Source organism: Patiria miniata, unplaced genomic scaffold (assembly GCF_015706575.1).
Source record: "Patiria miniata isolate m_02_andy unplaced genomic scaffold, ASM1570657v1 HiC_scaffold_29, whole genome shotgun sequence".
NCBI classification, from domain to species: domain Eukaryota; kingdom Metazoa; phylum Echinodermata; class Asteroidea; order Valvatida; family Asterinidae; genus Patiria; species Patiria miniata.
Genome location: NW_024037068.1, coordinates 23,939,640 through 23,958,122, shown reverse-complemented (window position 1 = coordinate 23,958,122; position 18,483 = coordinate 23,939,640). Strand labels below are relative to the sequence as shown.

Below are 18,483 nucleotides of genomic sequence, written 5' to 3'. Positions count from 1 at the left end.
AAATGATACATTTTAAACAGTGACATTATTTTGGCCTCTGTGTCTGTTGCATCTAGCCCATATATGTCATGGTATGTCATTAACTGAGTCCAAGTGGCGGCCATTAAAAACAAAACAAAACTGGTAGCCATCGTAGAAATTAGCTCGGCCGGTCGTTTTGGAAAAAAGGGCCTCCTCCTTCCCTTTTTTTTCAAAAAGGCAGGACGATAAATATATATATTTTTTTATTTGGCCTAATTGTGAGACCCACGCATTTTGGACTTTCTAATTCAAGACTACTCAAGTTCTTAGCACTCTATGGTGAAGTGCTATGAATGATAAAAACAAAAACATTCTCATCAAGTCGCCTTAGCAACAACATCAGTTCAAAATGAAAGAGAAATAGCGAGAAATAATCAGTGTTCAATAATTAACCATACTTGTATCTCTCCCAGGTCCAAATTTCAAAAAAAGAGTACGCCTACCCACTAGTGATTAAATATTAAACAGTCACAAACAAAGCACTTGAGATGAGATTATCCTTAAATTGTGACGTGATTTGTCAGTACAGACCACCCGTAATATATTTATGGGATCTAGTTTACATATAATAATACTATTAGATTATTGCTTGAAAATGAATTGATGCATGTTTGAGGCATTGTTTGATCAAGACAAAAGTTGACATGAAAAATAATATAAAAAGTAATTCTCAACATTGATGTTTGAAAAAAAGTCCATTGGTGTAAGCTAAATTGGTCGAAGAAACAATTCATGCATGAATTGTTCTCAGAAAAAAACCCACAAACCACCAGTTCAGCTCACAGCACTTGAAGTTTTGGGCGCTTTATTAAAGCAACCCATAACATAGCATAACATATTTTTTATATAAAACATACCATGGTTTACTGCAGTTTATTGGTCTCGTTGCGTTTAATCCATACATGTTTGACAGAGTACATGTGGCTATTTGTCTTTTCTACTTTACCTCGTTATTTTTCATAAGTTAGGGGTTAGATGAACCCAAACCACTCCCAGCCCGAGTCTCGTAAAAAAAATGTATCAGTGCAAACTTGAATTAATGTATTTAGCAGTGTTGTATAATCAAGTCCAGTTACAAGTATATGCATGAACAGTGACAAAGTAATGCTTTTGCATACAATTCATTGAATAGCTAGTTAATTGAACTGAGAGATTTATGATGGACTCCACTACTTTACACTGGTTAGCCTAACGATGACAATGATGCTTTGAAATTAAATAAATTGAAGTCCCACCCAATGAATATAACACAGGTTTTATGAACACAATGTATTTTCATTTGCTTTTTACCTCATTTAGTCTCGTTTCCAAGTGACACGTCAGCTTGTCATTGACCGTTGTAAATTGACTCCCCTGGATCATTCAAGAATCAATACAAAGATAGACACCATAGTCATTCAAATTTCTAGTCACCTCTGAAATAACAAAAATGATATCCCGTGAAAAAAAATTCAAAAGACCAAACATATAGGAATTTTTTAAATCATCTCAGATTATTTTAACAAAGAAGTCGTTTCATAATTATAATGCTGAAAATATGGTACAATGCAACCACCAAAAAAAGAAAGGTAAATTGTTGACAAACTGATAAACAGAGTACAAACAAAGTTATATGTATAGGACAAAATGTACTTGACTAAGGAAATAAATATGTGCTTGGCCGATTTTAAAACAAACACGTTTAAAACTGGCGTGTATATTGGCCAAAAGCGTCATGTAAAATGATATTCCTTTGAAAAAGAGGAAATTGTAAGATCTATTACTTAATAGAATGAATACATAAACAGCTACCCAGTTTTCAGCATACACTACAAATATTATTATTCGATTGATTTTACTACCCTTGCGCGTCATGTAGAATGTTCTTCTTTTTTTCACAGAGATGGCTACTGCGGCATCGGTAGGCACTGCTTTTGAGAAGATCGGCGTTCATCTTGAGTGCAGCATCTGCACAGATAAATACAAAAAGCCCAAAGTACTGGACTGCCTACATAGCTTTTGTGTAGAATGTCTAGTGAAATATCATGATGGTAGTTACCAAGGAGCAAAAAAGATCCCTTGTCCCGAGTGTCGTCAGGAGACGATACTTCCAGAGTCTGGCATACACGGCCTCAAGACCAACTTCCATCTGGCTGGTCTGATCGAGGAATTTGAATTACAGGAGAAGGTAGCATGCTCAGTAGACTCGAAGCTTCTCTGTGAGACATGCGACGAGGATAACGAGGCATTGTATCACTGCCTCAACTGTGAAAAGAACATCTGTATGACGTGCCGCAAGGCACACTTACGGTTCCCAGTGTCAGCAAACCATGAGGTACCAACTTTAGATGAAATTCGTCAGGGAAAGGTCGGTGTCGCACGAACAAACGATGAGTGCAAATGCCACAATCACAAGGACGGTTTGAAGCAATTCTATTGCAAGACATGTGATGAGCTGATCTGCCAAGGCTGCACAGTTGTTGGTCACCCCACTGCCACACATGACATCACTGCCATCGGTACGGCTTCAAGAGAATACAGAGAGTCACTGAAGAAGGACTTGCCTGCTTTAGGTAGAGACATACAAGGCCTCGAGTTGTCTCTGCAAGACACTATTGAAGCCAAGAAGATAGTCCAGTACAACATGGTGAAGGCCCGAAAGGGGGTGCAGGACAGAGCTGCTAAGGTCATGGCAAAGGTTAGATGTGAAGAGAAACGACTCCTGGATGAGATCACAACCCAGCAACGGGAGCAAAACAAGGGACTGGATGAGCACGAGAAGACACTGAGCAACATGCTGCAGAGAAAGAGGCATTCACTGGAAACCGGCAAGGAAGTAGCGAGCGGTGCATCGGATTCCGATTTCCTTTCACTCTACCCCGTGATCAGCAAAGATTTGAAAAAGGTGAGCAGCCAGTATCTTCCGCAGTATCATTACAAACTTTGGTATCTGAGGTTTAAGAAGAGTCAGACAGCTTGTGTCATCGATCTGGGCGAGGTGGAGCAGGAAGGAGACAAGTGGGAACTGCAGCATGAATTCGGCAAGCAGGGGAGAGGTGCAGGGGAGTTTAAAGTAGCCAGAGGCATTGCTGCTGCTGCTGAACCTAACGAGATTGCAGTGGCCGACTGGAAGAACAAGCGAGTGGTAATCTGCAACAACCGGGGACAAACCAAGAGCTCCATTCCGATCGTTGCAAGTGAGTTCTTTTTACCTGTCAATGTCTTCAGTAGGCAATGGGAGTTATACATGTGTGAAGGCCTACATGCCATTTCGATGTAGGCCTAAAATGCCATTTGGTAGCTGCGTCTGTTTTTGATCCATTTAATTTCTCAAGTAAACCACAATGAAATTTACTATATGTAAACAAAAAAGAACCAATAAAGTCCATGTAAACATTTAATTGGTCCTGTAATTGGTCTGGTCATGTATGGTTTTTTTTCTTGGCGCAATATCTCAATTATTTTAGTCGAGGCGTTGGAGTCACGTTTGTATTTTCATCGCCTATCCGCTTGACCACTGGGTAGACAATAGGGTGCCCATCATCACTTTCCATGTCGTCATATAACTTTATTCTCTAATTCAACTAGCTTGATCAAATCATCTGTGTCTGTACGGTGTTAGTTTCAAATAAGGAACGGAAAAAAGTGAACAGCAGCCACTTCACTTTTTGATTCACTGTGAACATACCCAAAGAACTGTCTAGCTAAGAAGAGAGCGTCAATGTCTACAGTAGGCAACGGCATTCATTGATGCATGTCATTTTGACACCTACATGTACGTCTCCTTTTTATCCAATTAATTTTCTCAAGTAAACTGCATTGACATTTAAATGACGGAGAACCAAGTACATACATTTGATTGGTCCTCCAATTGATTTGATATGCACTTCCCCATTAATCATATTGGAAAGTCTGCTGTATGTTCTTTTTTTTTGCGTAAAATCACAGTAGTTTTTTAATGGAGTAGGCGTTGGACTCTCATTTGCAGGCCGCCGGAATAAATGTTATCCGTCTATTCTCTTGACGGTTTACCACTGGGGAGACAACAGGGTCCCCATCCTCACTTTCCACGACTTCATATCACTTTATTTTCCCATTTAAATAGCTTGATCAAATCATCTGCAAGCACTGTGTCAGTGCAGTGTTAGTGGTAAATTATTAATACATCGGCATGTAAAGCACGTCCCCAAAAACCTGCAACTTGTTTTTGCGAGGCTATAGCGTCAGCGCGGAAACACGTACCGCCATTATTTTTTTATAACATTTTAAAGCTTGGAATATAAACTTTATCCCTGGCTAATATTGGTTTGTTGTTCAAAAGAGTTTAAAAATTATTCAAGGAAAATCGATGATGCGGTACATCAGATGCAAACACGAGTCACACTTTGAGCGCGCTTTTTGAATAGGTACATACTTGCACGTGAATTGTATATTAAAAAAAACACATTGAACTTGAAACGAAGAACGATATTGTGATTTTATTCAAGGTGTAGTCTACGGAAAAAGGCAGAAACTAAAAGACAACGAGATCGCTTCATCACCAACATGATGAAGCATTTCCACATTAGAAAAAATGCGCATGATTGATTTTCCTTGAAACCGGTTGAGTTTGTTTTTGACATGAATAATTTCAAAAACCTTTTGAAAATCAAACCAGTATTTGCTTATTCAGGTATCTGAATAATCTTATTCAATATTAACTTTGATTTCCAGATGACGTCGTTGCTGTATCGAATCAGTGGGTGTGTGCTAACCCCAGCAAGGTGATGGTTTACCATAGGGACACCAAGCCAGCACGTGATTTTGTTACACTACCGGAGAGTGAGGTTGGCAAGACAGGGCTGCTCACGAGCGTAGCTGTCATGCCGAATGGTAACATCATAGTGGGTGAAAAGAAGCGGAAGGTGTTGACTGAGCTCAATCCCAAGAATGGTGAGATCATACACACCATGTCAGTGAAGATACGACCTGCCTACTTGTCCGTACTGAGCAATGGTTGGATTGTGATCAGTGATGACGAAGAGGGACTAGTACAGATAGTGGAGGTGTCTGACGGCAACGCTGTTACAGTCTGCGTCATCAAACCAACCATCGGCGGTAAACCAGTGAAATGTTGCAGTGGTGTATGCAGCAACAGCTTGGGTATCTACCTCGCAGTGATCAAAGGTAACCTCAACACCGGTCACATTCATCACTATAATAGCGCAGGTCAGTTTGTCAGCTGTGTGGCCCAGGGGCTGTATAGGCCCTGTGGAATCACATTCACAGCCCACGGGCAGCAGCTGGCAGTGGCTGACCTGTACTCAGTAAAGATCTATCACAAGGTGTGATGCCAACGATGTAACCCAGCATAAAACCGCCATTCCACCCGTGTTTCAAGGAAAGTGGAATTTCATGTCAATTTTCCAACGATTGACTAAACTTCGCTGTGTTTTGGCCTATTACGTTGAAGATTATTTCGACTACAAATTTATCTATTTCTGAAGTGAATGACTGCGATGTCTTTGGAGAGCTGAGTAGGCATAGTTGCATTAGGCCTACAGTCGATCTGTAATGAATCTGAAAATACGTACTTTTAAATGCTCGGAGAAACATTTTTTAGTTTAAACGCAACAACATTCCATGACCCGTTTCAAAACTCTTGAAACATCAATTTGCAATAGAAATTGACAATTAGCGTTTAACTTGAAATTATATCAGTTGTTTATAAGTAAAAATATTGTTAGTTTAATTTTTTTTTCAAAGGTCGTTACTCGAACCATTGTTATGCCTGTCAGTCATTTCGGAAGTATTTGGCAAATAAGGTAATAAAACATAAACATTAAATAAACTTTTAATTTGTGGTCAAAACGACACAAGCCACAAATGTTTATAAGTTAAAATCATATAGCAAGTTGTATTAAAACTGCAGTATACAAGGCGTCCCCCAAAAAATGTTCGCATGTAGGACGTATCATTTTCAAATTTGTTACAGAATTCCTCAAATTCAATTATAAAATAGATGAACACAAACCTTTTGCTTTGTGATTTTTTTGTTGGTTTTGGTTCAGTGGTTTTTGAAACGAAGGCCATTATGTAACACCGGTCCATTTTGCTTAATTCAAAGTTCTGGCTTTGCTATTACTCTTTATTAAATCCTTGACTCATTTGCTTCATTTGATGGTTGTCTGCAGGTGAATTATCAAGGACGCATTAGAATATTACATTGCATGATCCCTCAACCTCGTCCCCAGTGCTTACTAAATTTCCAACGGCGTTTCCAATAGTAAACCCTGGATAGGAAACTTTCTTCCTGTATCCTGATTGGATACCGCAATTGGCTAGTAATGGATTTTTATCGTGTACTTGGTGCTGTATATTCACAACGTGCAGTACGTGTTTTCGCGATCATTCGTCCACGCCTTCTCGAAAATACTGTAACGAAACATTGGACATAGTGCCAGTCTAGGGTACTGGTGCCCGCGTCGGTGGTCTCCGCGCTGCTACTGTCTGCACGCGCTGCTTGCGGGTATAAAAGCGTGCGTCAGCCGCGCGCGCGATACTCACTCACTCACTCACTCTGTCAGTCACAAGCTGAGTCACAAGCAGAAGCGCATGACACGAGTTATTTCTTGGGTGAGTCGTCAGCCAGTTTCATGCAGGTCTGACAGCGCTGCGATTGATTATCCGCTAGCGAGTTAATCTAGAAGAGGGACCAACCGGACGGGCTGCCTTTACATCACTAGTTGGTGAGTTAACTGGCCAGGAAGAGTTAGAATAAGCAGCCAACATTGTGTCCACGTTAGAGTTAGCGATAGACGCCTATATAGGAGTCGCCTGTCAAGGCGCACACAATAAAACACCATTGTTACGTTATATAAAGAGGACTGTGACTTAATCATTGTCTCCTGTGAGTTATTGAGCCTAATAGGGTGAGACTGATTGAGTGCGAGTATCTCTGGTCCACTGCAATGCCTGGGGGTATACTTCCTCCAAACGAAGTAACGTCCCGGGTTTCCCGGTAACCGCTCATCGGGAAAGCCTAATCCTGTCAGCGTCCGTCCGGCGGCATCTCCCGGCTGGAGGCAGGGACGAAGGGTCGGCGGACCGTTACAAATTTGGTGTCAGAAGTGGGATTGGCGTTGCAGTGACATCAGTCACCATCAATCATCGATAGAGTGTGAAGGAGTACTTCACCTACCTAGGCGTCATGGCTGTCAGCCTCATTGATTTTGATGGCGATTTGTCGGAGGTCGACCAGATTGACAGCGATCTCCAGCGAGCGACCCACGAGAGAGAGAAACTCAAGGCTGAAAACTACCGGTTACAACTTCAAGTATAAACACTACTCGAGACACTCAACATTGGACATCGGGGTTCGGTGATGTCAGCGCCTGCTCTGCGGTCAAGAACTCCACCTACTCCAAAACCCAGAAGGAAATTTAACACATTCGCACCTCCACCTACCCCAGTGCCTACGCAACCAGCTTCATCGACGCCTACGGCTGAAACCAGCAACCTTGTAGGATGGACACCTTCCAGATGTGACAGTGAAGTTCCGCCCTCGAGTGCAATAGAAGATGTCTCTCTGCGAGTGAATCATAGCGCCAAGTTCGAAGGAGGCGAGCTGGATCCATTTGGCGTCAGGGAGAATACCACAACGAAGGAGAAGGGCAGCTGCGAGTCGAACACTAGTACTAGTAAGCGTCCGAACATCCTACCAGACCGATTCAACGGGAAGACTCCTTGGAGGGAGTATAAGCAACACTTCAAGGCGTGTAAACAGGCAAATGCCTGGACCGATAGTCAAGCGAAAGTTTTCCTTGCAGCAAGTCTCCAAAGCGAGGCAGTGAAAGTGCTTGGGAACCTCGCTGCCAGCGGCAAAGACGTTACCTATACTGAGCTGATGGGTCTCCTTGAAAAGCGATTTGGCCCCGGACAACTGGCGGAAAATCACCTAGTGGAACTTCGCCACAGGCGTCAAGGAGATAAGGAAACTTTGCAAGAGTTGGGACAATCCATACGTGACCTGTCGGCACTCGCCTATCCAGAATTGACAGACGACGGGCGAGATCGCCTAGCTAGGGGTCATTTTTCAGACGCAATTCGGGAGCAAGCCATCCGTGAAGGAGTGTTCAGGGCAAGACCGTCGTCACTGGATGAAGCCATCCGCGCCGCCTTAAGCACAGAGAGCTTCCTTCAGATTGAGGAACAACGGAGTGACAGACGAGTCAAGTACGCCCGAGGAGTAGACGGGATATCTATAACAATCCTATGCAGGAGGTCAAGAGTGAAGAGAATAGTAGTCAAGCAAAGGAGTCATTTATCCAGAGTGCAAGTGACCAAGAAGTTAAGGAGTGGCTCCAAAGGATGACAAAAATGCTAGAGGACATGAAGTCAAAGCGAAACCCAGGAGCGCCTAGAGGGCCGAGGATTGCTGCCAGGCGCAAGGCAACTCCCCAAGACGTGTGCTTCAAGTGCAATAACCGAGGGCATTTTGCACGGGAGTGCAGGAAGCGCGTTGGACATGACATCGACAGACAGGCGTCGGGAAACGACAGCCAGCTGGCTCCAAGGCCCGAGGGACAGCTGGAGAAATAGACGGGCCGAAACACCAGAACGGAGACAACCACGAGAGGCCATGTAGGGATGAGAGAGATGTTAAGCCTACCCTTGGCCAAAGGGCGCGCGCTGGACTATTTGTACAGGCGTTTATAAGGGGAGTCAAGGCAAACCTCTTGGTGGACACAGGTGCGACGGACAACGTCCTATCGTCAGAGTTTTACTACAAGATTCCCATTGAGAAACGACCTAAGCTGGAGAGTGGAGGTACAGGAGTTCGTAACGCCGACGGTAGCAACATGGAAACTCTTGGAAGAGCCTTGGTAGAAGTGCAAATTGGAAGGACGACGTGTCCCGTTCGGGCTGTTTTCGGCAAAATAGGTGAAGTTGAAGGAATCCTGGGAATGGATTTTCTGTTGCCAACGCAGGGTTCCTTGGACTTCCACTCACTTGAACTGAAACTAAATTGGGAGAAAATAACATGCAATGACCTATCAAGGATGCCTTGCACTCAATGTGGCCGAGAAGAGGGACAACAGGCAAAATGTCAACCGACAGACAACGATGAAGTAAAGAAAACAGAAACACCGTCGACGGTATCTCACTCGAGAGTCGTGACCGCACAACCGACCCTGAGTTCAGAAGAGTTGCGGAAGGCGCAGCTGGAGGAAGAAGACCTCAGATGGGTGATTAAAGCAAAAGAAGAACATCAGCGAGAACCTGACTGGGCGGAAATGTCTGCGTTGTCGTCCAGGGCGAAGATTATAGGCGCCACTGGGGCCAACTTGAAATCCGCAGTGGTGTTCTCTGCCGGAAATGGGAATCAGACGACGGGCGCGAGGTGAGATGGCCCACGGTGCTACCAGCGAAATACCAAGACGAAATGGTGAATCAACTACATGGCAACACATCTGGAGGACACTTGGGCGTTAGAAAAACCTTGGCTAAAGTTAAGGTGAGATTCTACTGGGCTGGAATTTCGGCAGACGTTCGGTCCATCCTCAGGCGATGTAATGTCTGCGCCCGTAAGAAATCACCAACAAAGACCAGAAGAGCTCCCCTGCAGCAAAAGATGGTTGGAGCGCCTATGGAAAGGGTCGCCTTGGACGTACTTGGTCCTTTACCGGTTACCGAGAGAGGGAACAAGTATATACTGGTGGTGGGCGATTACCTGAGTAAGTGGACAGAAGCCTACCCGATCCCGGACCAAACGGCAAAAACAGTAGCCGATAAATTCGTGAAAGAGTTTGTGAGCCGGTATGGTGTGCCCGAGATTCTACACTCCGACCAAGGTCGTAATTTTGAGTCCCAGGTCTTCGCGGAAATGTGTCGCCTACTGGGCATCGAGAAAACGCGAACGACGCCGTACAATCCGAAGAGAGATGGGATGATTGAGAGATTCAATCGCACACTGGTCACAATGGTTTCTATGATGATAGAGCCCCACAGACGACAGCGAGATTGGGATGAAAAGATTCCACTGGCAATGTTTGCCTATCGTGCCTCACCACAGGAGTCAACAGGTGAATCGCCTAATATGCTGATGCTCGGACGCGAGGTGCGCCTTCCCATCGACTTGGCTGTTGAACAACCCCGTGACGACCAACAAGAGGTTGAAAGCGCAGAGACTGACTATGCGCAACAACTGAGGGAGCAGTTCAGACTCGCGCACGGTAGGGCACGTGAGTGTCTGAAGCGGAGCGCCAGAAGGCAGAAGACTAATTACGACAGACGATCTGTGAAGTATAACTTGGTGGCTGGAGGTTTCGTGTGGCTGCACAATCCGGCAAAGAGGAAAGGCTGGTCGCCTAAATTGCAGTGCCGATGGGAGGGTCCGTATCTCATCGTGCACAAGCTGTCCGATGTCATCTTCCGAATTCAACGTAAAAAGGGTGGAAAGATGAAAGTTGTGCATCGGGACCGCTTGAAGTCCTACATAGGAAATCCCCTAGTCTCATGGATTGAAAACACAACAGAGGCTAATGCAGACATGCTCAGCCAACAGCAGGAAACCAGCGTTCCAGCACAAGCGGAAGACAATTCCAGCGGGCAAATAGAGACGCCTACGACAGGGAGGCGAATTCCAAACCCAACAGCCCGTTCTTTCACCCCCAGAGTGTCACCAGAGGGCAATCACCCTACCCAGGAGACACCATCGATTGTGATTCCAAGTCCCAAAACCCCATTGAGGCCTGAAAACTCGGAAGGGCAAACATGCCATACTGAGACACCATTACCGCGTCGGAATCCCCCCAGGCATCGCAGGGTGCCCCAGAGATATCGCTAGATGTGAGAGATTGTTGTGAGAGCGAGAGAAGGTGAAACACACATTAATGAAATGCACCACTTTTGCATTTTCCCTACAGAGTCTGTACATACTCGCCATGGGCCGAGACAGTCAAGAGAAGTCCAGAGATGAGGTGGACCAGGACCACACTAGGTGCCCCAAGTGCCACGTGAGACTTCACAAGAAAAGCCTAGAACGCCACCTAATTACCGAGCATGGGCCGCGATTGTACTACTGGTGTAGGCGCTGCGCCCACAAGAACAATCGCCGAGACAATTTGAAGGCGCACTACCGCGACTGTCACCCCGACCGCATGGATGAAGTGGGCGAGATAAAGGGCGAGTCTCACGAGACCCGCGAAGACAGACGCCGAAGGGAAAGCAATGCCAAATCCAAGGACAAGGCCACATCGGACAAGAAACGCAAGTATGAACAGGCAGAGGACTTTCCCAGTAAAGATCGTGGCAAGGCTACGAAGAAGGCGAAGACTCCACAAAGCACGGTATCGGAGGCGCCAGCTGACGATGTACAGCCAAAGCTAGGCGAGGCTACGAAGAAGGCGAATACTCTACCTAGCACGGTATCGAAGGCGCCAGCTGACGAAGTAGGGCCAAAGCTAGGCGAGGCGACGCTTCACCCATTGGAGAAAGTGTCCTCAGGCGAGCATGGAGAGCCTGCAGGGCAGGGCTCTTCCCAGCCAGAGTTGGATGCGGGACCGCTCCTAGCAAGTGAGGACATCCTCGAGATAGCGGTTTCGCCTACCTTATCCATGCTGTGGGACAGCATGCCGGAGGAAAATACGCCTAAGCCACAGACAGGAGGGAAACCTTTGAGCCTGGTCCGGCAACTGCAGCAGGGCCCCGATGATGTCGAGTCGATGTGTAGCACTGCCACTAAACCAGAGGAGCCGATACGGCAACCAGGAGAGATACCCCTTGGGAAGTTCTTTGCCGGGCAAGTCGTGAGGATCACCGAGAAGGAGAAGACAGATACTTACCTTGGTGAGATGCGTACCCTGCACGATTCTGCATCCCGTCACTACGATGTAGTCGTACTGAGAGAGGCTAGCGAGCCTGAGAAGGCGGGCCACACTTTTGAGTCGCCACCCCCGGTGAAGATTCGTAGGATCATCGTGGATAAGGACTCGAGGTCAGAAGGCGTGGGACCCTCCATGAACAACGCACAACTGGAAGGCTCCATGATTGGCAACGTGACAAAGATCACCGAGAGGAAGACCCGTAGTCTGTACCATGGAGGACTGTTGGTTACCCGAGAGGAAACCGAGCGCGTTTTTGATGTTAATTTTAAAGCTGGGTTCTAAGTCCACAAGTTAACAGAAACCAGGAGTTTCACCTTAGACGCCTTTACATCTTTTTAAGTTCACAAGTTAACAGAAACCAGGAGTTTCACCTTAAACGCCTTACACCTAGAAGTTTGCAAGTTGTTTAATTAAGTTTACCGATTAATCTTAGGAGTTGTTTAAACTTAGTGTTTACATGTTAACTTTATTGAGGCCATAAGTTTAAGAAGTGTTTATAAAAGTCAAACAGTTTGAAGTTTAATGTTTATTGAAGTTATGCTGTATAGCTAGGAACCTATCTAGGACCAGGAAGTCCAGTAGAGATCACCTTATGTCAAAATTTAAGAGACTTTAGGTGGACCAATGTTTCTTTTATTTATTTTTGTATAAGTTTATTGGTCAAAGGGACTGACCAAAGGCGAGGCTGTGTAACGAAACATTGGACATAGTGCCAGTCTAGGGTACTGGTGCCCGCGTCGGTGGTCTCCGCGCTGCTACTGTCTGCACGCGCTGCCCGCGGGTATAAAAGCGTGCGTCAGCCGCGCGCGCGATACTCACTCACTCACTCACTCACTCTGTCAGTCACAAGCTGAGTCACAAGCAGAAGCGCATGACACGAGTTATTTCTTGGGTGAGTCGTCAGCCAGTTTCATGCAGGTCTGACAGCGCTGCGATTGATTATCCGCTAGCGAGTTAATCTAGAAGAGGGACCAACCGGACGGGCTGCCTTTACATCACTAGTTGGTGAGTTAACTGGCCAGGAAGAGTTAGAATAAGCAGCCAACATTGTGTCCACGTTAGAGTTAGAGATAGACGCCTATATAGGAGTCGCCTGTCAAGGCGCACACAATAAAACACCATTGTTACGTTATATAAAGAGGACTGTGACTTAATCATTGTCTCCTGTGAGTTATTGAGCCTAATAGGGTGAGACTGATTGAGTGCGAGTATCTCTGGTCCACTGCAATGCCTGGGGGTATACTTCCTCCAAACGAAGTAACGTCCCGGGTTTCCCGGTAACCGCTCATCGGGAAAGCCTAATCCTGTCAGCGTCCGTCCGGCGGCATCTCCCGGCTGGAGGCAGGGACGAAGGGTCGGCGGACCGCTACAATACTAATTTCCTTTCCAATTTGCTCATATTAATATGAAATATGATACTGCATGTTGTCTTGATAAGATCGTAACAGTTTAATTTCAAAAATCGTGTTTTCGTAACTCACGCCGTGCTCGCGCTGCTACGAATTGACTCTGTTTTTACCCAAGACACCGCAACGCTAATGTGTAACGCATAGCCAGGCACCAGACTGTTCCTCATTTGCATACGTGTGCAAAAATTTTGCACATGCAAATGATCCAATACCAGGGTGAGAGAGCAGGCAGTGGTGGGCGCGTACTGCTCGACACCCTGGGGACGAGGTTGATGATCCCTTTAATGCACATTTGCAATTCCTGTATGGGATACGTAGTCCACTATGTGGAATTATTTACTCATTTCTGTCATAAGTTCATGCCCGATTTAAAAAAAAAAATGGTTCACAACAATAACTACTAGCATGTACATACAGCTAGCTTACATGTATTTCCACATTACCTAAAATAATTCAACAGATTTATATCCAGACTCTAATAAACCCAAAGACTTAAATTATTCGTTATTACTACATGAATATTCGGTAGAATCTGTTGTAAAGAAAATGCTGCTTATATTCATTACATTCATTACTTTGGAAAACCTATGCTTAACCACGTTTAATGAGGTCAAAGTGCGTTATCTACAGAACTTGATTATAAAACTGGTTGTTATATTAAGCTTTAAACATGAATATTCGGTAGAAATTGTTTTGCAGAAAACGTTGTTCACATTCATTACATGTATTACTTTAGAAAACTATATTTAACAACGTTGAATGAGGCAAAATGCGTAAACTTTAGAACTTGGTTATTAAACTGGTTGTTAAATTGAGCTAAAACATGATTATAACAATAACAGGCAAATCACAATTAGAGGGCGAATTTTGTCTTTACTAGCGGGATTCAAAGACTTAAAATATTCGTCAGTACTACCTGTATATTCATTAGCTTTGTGTATATAAGAAAGCAAATCTTTCAATTGACGCCATTGCGGTTATTAATCTGTCTTGACAGTGATTGCATTTTCCTCGTATTTTGCTATGGCTTACATCAAAATCATAGTTTGAAGAACATGTCCAGTTTACATTCGTTACATTATTACTTTGGAAAGCTTATAACTCAAACTGCATATTTGGCGACACTTTTATCTGTTACAAAATTGTATTTCTAATTTTTTTAAAGATTTTTTTATATTATTAAAGTGGAGTTACTATTTGATCTGACAAACACTAAGGGTGAAACGATTTAGTACTTAAGATCCTAACTGTGACCTCACGGAACACCTTTAAGGGTGACTGTTTGAGAAGACTGCTATCAGCACCGGCAAGTCCGAGATGTGCTTAATTGTATGTGTAAAACCAGACTTGTGTGTATGAACAAAACCTTTAAACGCGTGCCGGTACATTTTGTTTGGTACACTGCTAAACGCAGTTTTATGTAATTAAAACAACGTTTTATCTCAAGAAAACTGTTCTTGTCTCGACTCCTAAAAATCTTTTTTTTTATGCAGGGTGTATCAAAAAGAAGTGTACACTAAGAAAAACATCCCTACAATGACAATTTTAATATTTTTGCAATATCGCTCCAAACTTTCGGTTAGATAAACCTGTCAGTCTTCAAATGACACCATGATCATGTTGCCAATTTTCATACATGACTGATCAGGAGCTACAACAAATATATTGCAAACTTTGTGAAAAACGGCTTGCGCACATAAATGTGGTGTTTTTGACTGAATCAAAGGCAATAAGAGACCAGTCCAACATGTGCCTGTTTTAAATCAACGTTTTCTGAGGAAAATTTAAATACAGATTAATGTTCAACATGACCAGCATTCCATTGGATACAGACTTCTGCCCTCCTCAACATGTCATTTACGACACGCCTGACCATTCCTCTGTCCTGTGCGATATAGCAGTTACCAAGAAAGACCTTTGTTGCGGTGTGCACTGAGGTCTAGCCATCTTGTTGGAGACAGTCAGTTCAACGGGAAGAATGAGGGAAGGGCAAAAAAACAAAAAAAAACAAAAAAAAAACATACGGATGTATCCAATTTACAGCCCCGATTGTTTTACAGGTCTTTGTTACGAAAAAAGGCATTTGTTGGATTGGCCTGTTTGACTGGAATCCTGCTGCTGCACAATATTAACGTATTTTAAGATTGGGTTATGGTCGAGAATAAGCTTTATGTGGCCTCTCTGGACTCCCATATATTTGCACTAAGTTTAGTCGGGCACCATTTGCAGTCATCAGCACGCATTTAAAGCAAAAAAAAAAAAGCCGCGTCGCCGCACCACTTCTTGGGCAAACTCCATACCAGAAACCGGAGACTTTTTTTTTTGGCCTTATTGATCGAATTAAAAACACCGCATTTGTGTGCGCAAGCCGTTTCTCACAAAGTTTGCAAAGGTAGCCCCTGATCAGTCATGCATAAAAACGCCCAATGTAATTTAAAGCCTGACAGGTTTATCTACCCATGTATGGAGCGATGTTCCAAAAAATATATTATTTTTTAAATTTCAAGTATTATTTTTTTTCATATAAGGGACATTTTTCTGCATCCAGTTTTCAAGACAATGATGCTTACTGATGCATGACTCAGAAAACCTAAACATGATATCATTGAAAAGCATAGAGATTACGCTTTCAGATGATACCAGTTTTATAGCCAGTAAACATATCGTCTGTCCATAATCGTCTGTCCATAATCGTTCTTTGAAGTTGGGTTTGAAACACCCTGTATGTAAGTCTCTCACCTATTTTAATGTTAGTCTCTCACGAATTTAAACTTTGTCATATCGTTGACTGCTTTAAGGTGGGATGTATTCGGATGCATTCGTGTGCGTGTGGATATGTTAATAAGTTGACTTTGTATCATATTATGTAATAAGAACAATGACGTTCTAGCCATGTCCGAAGTGCTTGGCTGTGGCTGGAAGTTACACGCCTATTGAAGCAGTTGCAGCCACAAGTGTTATTTTCAGCCGTATCATGTAATTTGGTCGCGGCCTTTGGCTCTGTATCTGAGTGAGTGTTAGGTCGAGTCCAAATCGCTTGACTAGAACCAGGCTAGAACCAATAACACACGTGGCTATGGGAAGCAAATTTGTCCAGAATTGTGTTTCAGCATGTAATTTTAAATTAAACATGTAACATTGCCTAAATTCAAATTTTACAACTGCTGCAAAAAATATCTTCGTAAATGACTCTCTGGTGGGGTTTATTTCACCATAAGTGCACTCACAGGCATCACTCGAGGAGGGGGGTAGAGGAGTTGGAAGTAGGGGGAAGGAGACAGAGGAGGCTGTCGAAGAGGAAGGAGGGGGCTAGGGGGCAGGGGCAGAGGGGGAAATGGGGCAGAGGTGGGGGAGAGATAGGGAGGGGGGCAGAGGGGGAGAGCAGGGGGCGAGGAAAGGGGCAGCTAGATGAGAAGGAAGAGGAGGGGCGGGGTTCAGGGGGCGTTGACACTCCACATTAAACGCTCTTCTGCCAGCAAATGTGTGTGTTCGTCGCAAACGGACGGAGAGCGCCAACTATTATCCAATCTTACCCATGATCTTCCGCTTTTATTGGAAGATGGTGTCCCCCACTTATTTTCGAACTTATAAAGGCCGGGTAATCAGAGAGAAAAAAAATCCTGTCAACCTCTTAGCTCGGATGTTTTTCGGCAACTCTGTCACGCCCCTAACGACAATCATGAGTGCACTTTGCGCTTTACTTTTGAATTTAAGTCAACTGAACTTGGTACCCCGACTGACTATGCAATCATGGACTGATATTTTGCAATCAGCAGCAAACGTTTGCCGTCATTATCCAGAACCGCCCAGTCCTGTGCACTTCGTCGTCGGACCAGACACTGAATTTCTGTTGATTTTGTCAGACGCATCCATCTGTACAAAAGGTAAGGATTGTGAAATATTGTCGACAATGGTCAACAATGGTCAACAAAAACCGCTGGTCAACATACATGTACAGTGTATTAGATGTTAATGTAATATAGGAAGGTTTGCATGCTGTAGTGACAATTCCTTTTGGTAAGTTTGTGACGTTCTGGAAAGAACCAGCGGGAAATAAACATTAAGTACTGGATGCTTTGATGATGTCTCCAATAACGGACAAAGTTATATGTTTTTCTTTGAGCGCCATGGCCCCCATTTCCCAGGTCTTCAGCATGGCTATTGGGATATGGCGTAAGCCGTGTTCACATTGGACACTAACGGAGACATTTGTCAACTTAACAAAATTAAGTCCAGTGCGGACAGCCGTTGAACTTTCCAATTGTCAATTGTCGACTATTGATTGTAAGCTTTACAGTCTGCAGCAGTTAGTTGTACAGGGCCCATTCGCGGAAGAATCACATTGCTAGTTTTACTTTGTGAATGAGTTCTTGCAGGCAGACATTAATCCAAGTACACTGCAGACACACGGTGGTTCAACCGCAATCACTTGCAGTAACTTTCTTTGGTGCAAAATTAAGTCCAATGGAAAGCGGCTTCAGGGTGTTATCCCGGATTCCAAAAGCGGGTTCATGGCAGCTGAATGGAGCCTTTGAATAAAGATATTGTCAAAAGGGGAACTGTAAACATACATTCCATTGTATGGTTATAAATTAATAGCTCAGGTGACAGAGCTCTGGACGGTAATCCGGACTGTAGTTTTGGACTGTAGTTTTGGCAACTACAGTCTTTACGTTGCAACATGTATAAGGTGTATTTTCAAATGTCTATATCTACAGAACTGCATGTCCGATTTGGTTGTAACTTCATACGTTCACAGACCAGGGTGTTACCAGTAGTAATGACAATTGAAGTAACATCATAATGACGTCATCAAGTGCCATATCCACGTCACATTGAAAGTGCATTTTTCTAGTACCCATATGTCCAATTTGGTTGTAACTTAGCATGTACCTAAACAGGGATGTGCTATAGATGAAAATTAAAGTGATATCATGATATCACTTTAAGGAACGGAATTTAAGAGGAAACATCACAATTTATTTCCGTTTATTTTACCCATGCACTTGGCCCTTTCTATAGTTTTGTTTTCTCATACAAAGCCAGCCGCAAAGAGGTCAGTAATGACACAAACAGAATTTAAGGGAAACATCAAACACATCAAAACTTACTTCCGTTTATTTAACCCACACTTGGTCCTTTCTACAGTTTTGTTTTCTCATACAAAGCCAGCCGCAAAGAGGTCAGTAATGACACAAACAGAATTT

The 18,483-nt window shown here is 43.8% G+C and overlaps 1 protein-coding gene across 1 annotated transcript; it reads left to right on the top strand.

Annotated features, from left to right (window-relative positions):
• The first annotated feature begins 1,903 nt into the window (after positions 1-1,903).
• Positions 1,904-5,330, top strand: LOC119735592. Its single transcript, XM_038209354.1, has 2 exons — positions 1,904-3,197; positions 4,714-5,330. Exons 1-2 carry the CDS (start codon positions 1,904-1,906, stop codon positions 5,328-5,330), a joined length of 1,911 nt encoding a protein of 636 aa, XP_038065282.1.
• Positions 5,331-18,483: the final 13,153 nt, after the last annotated feature.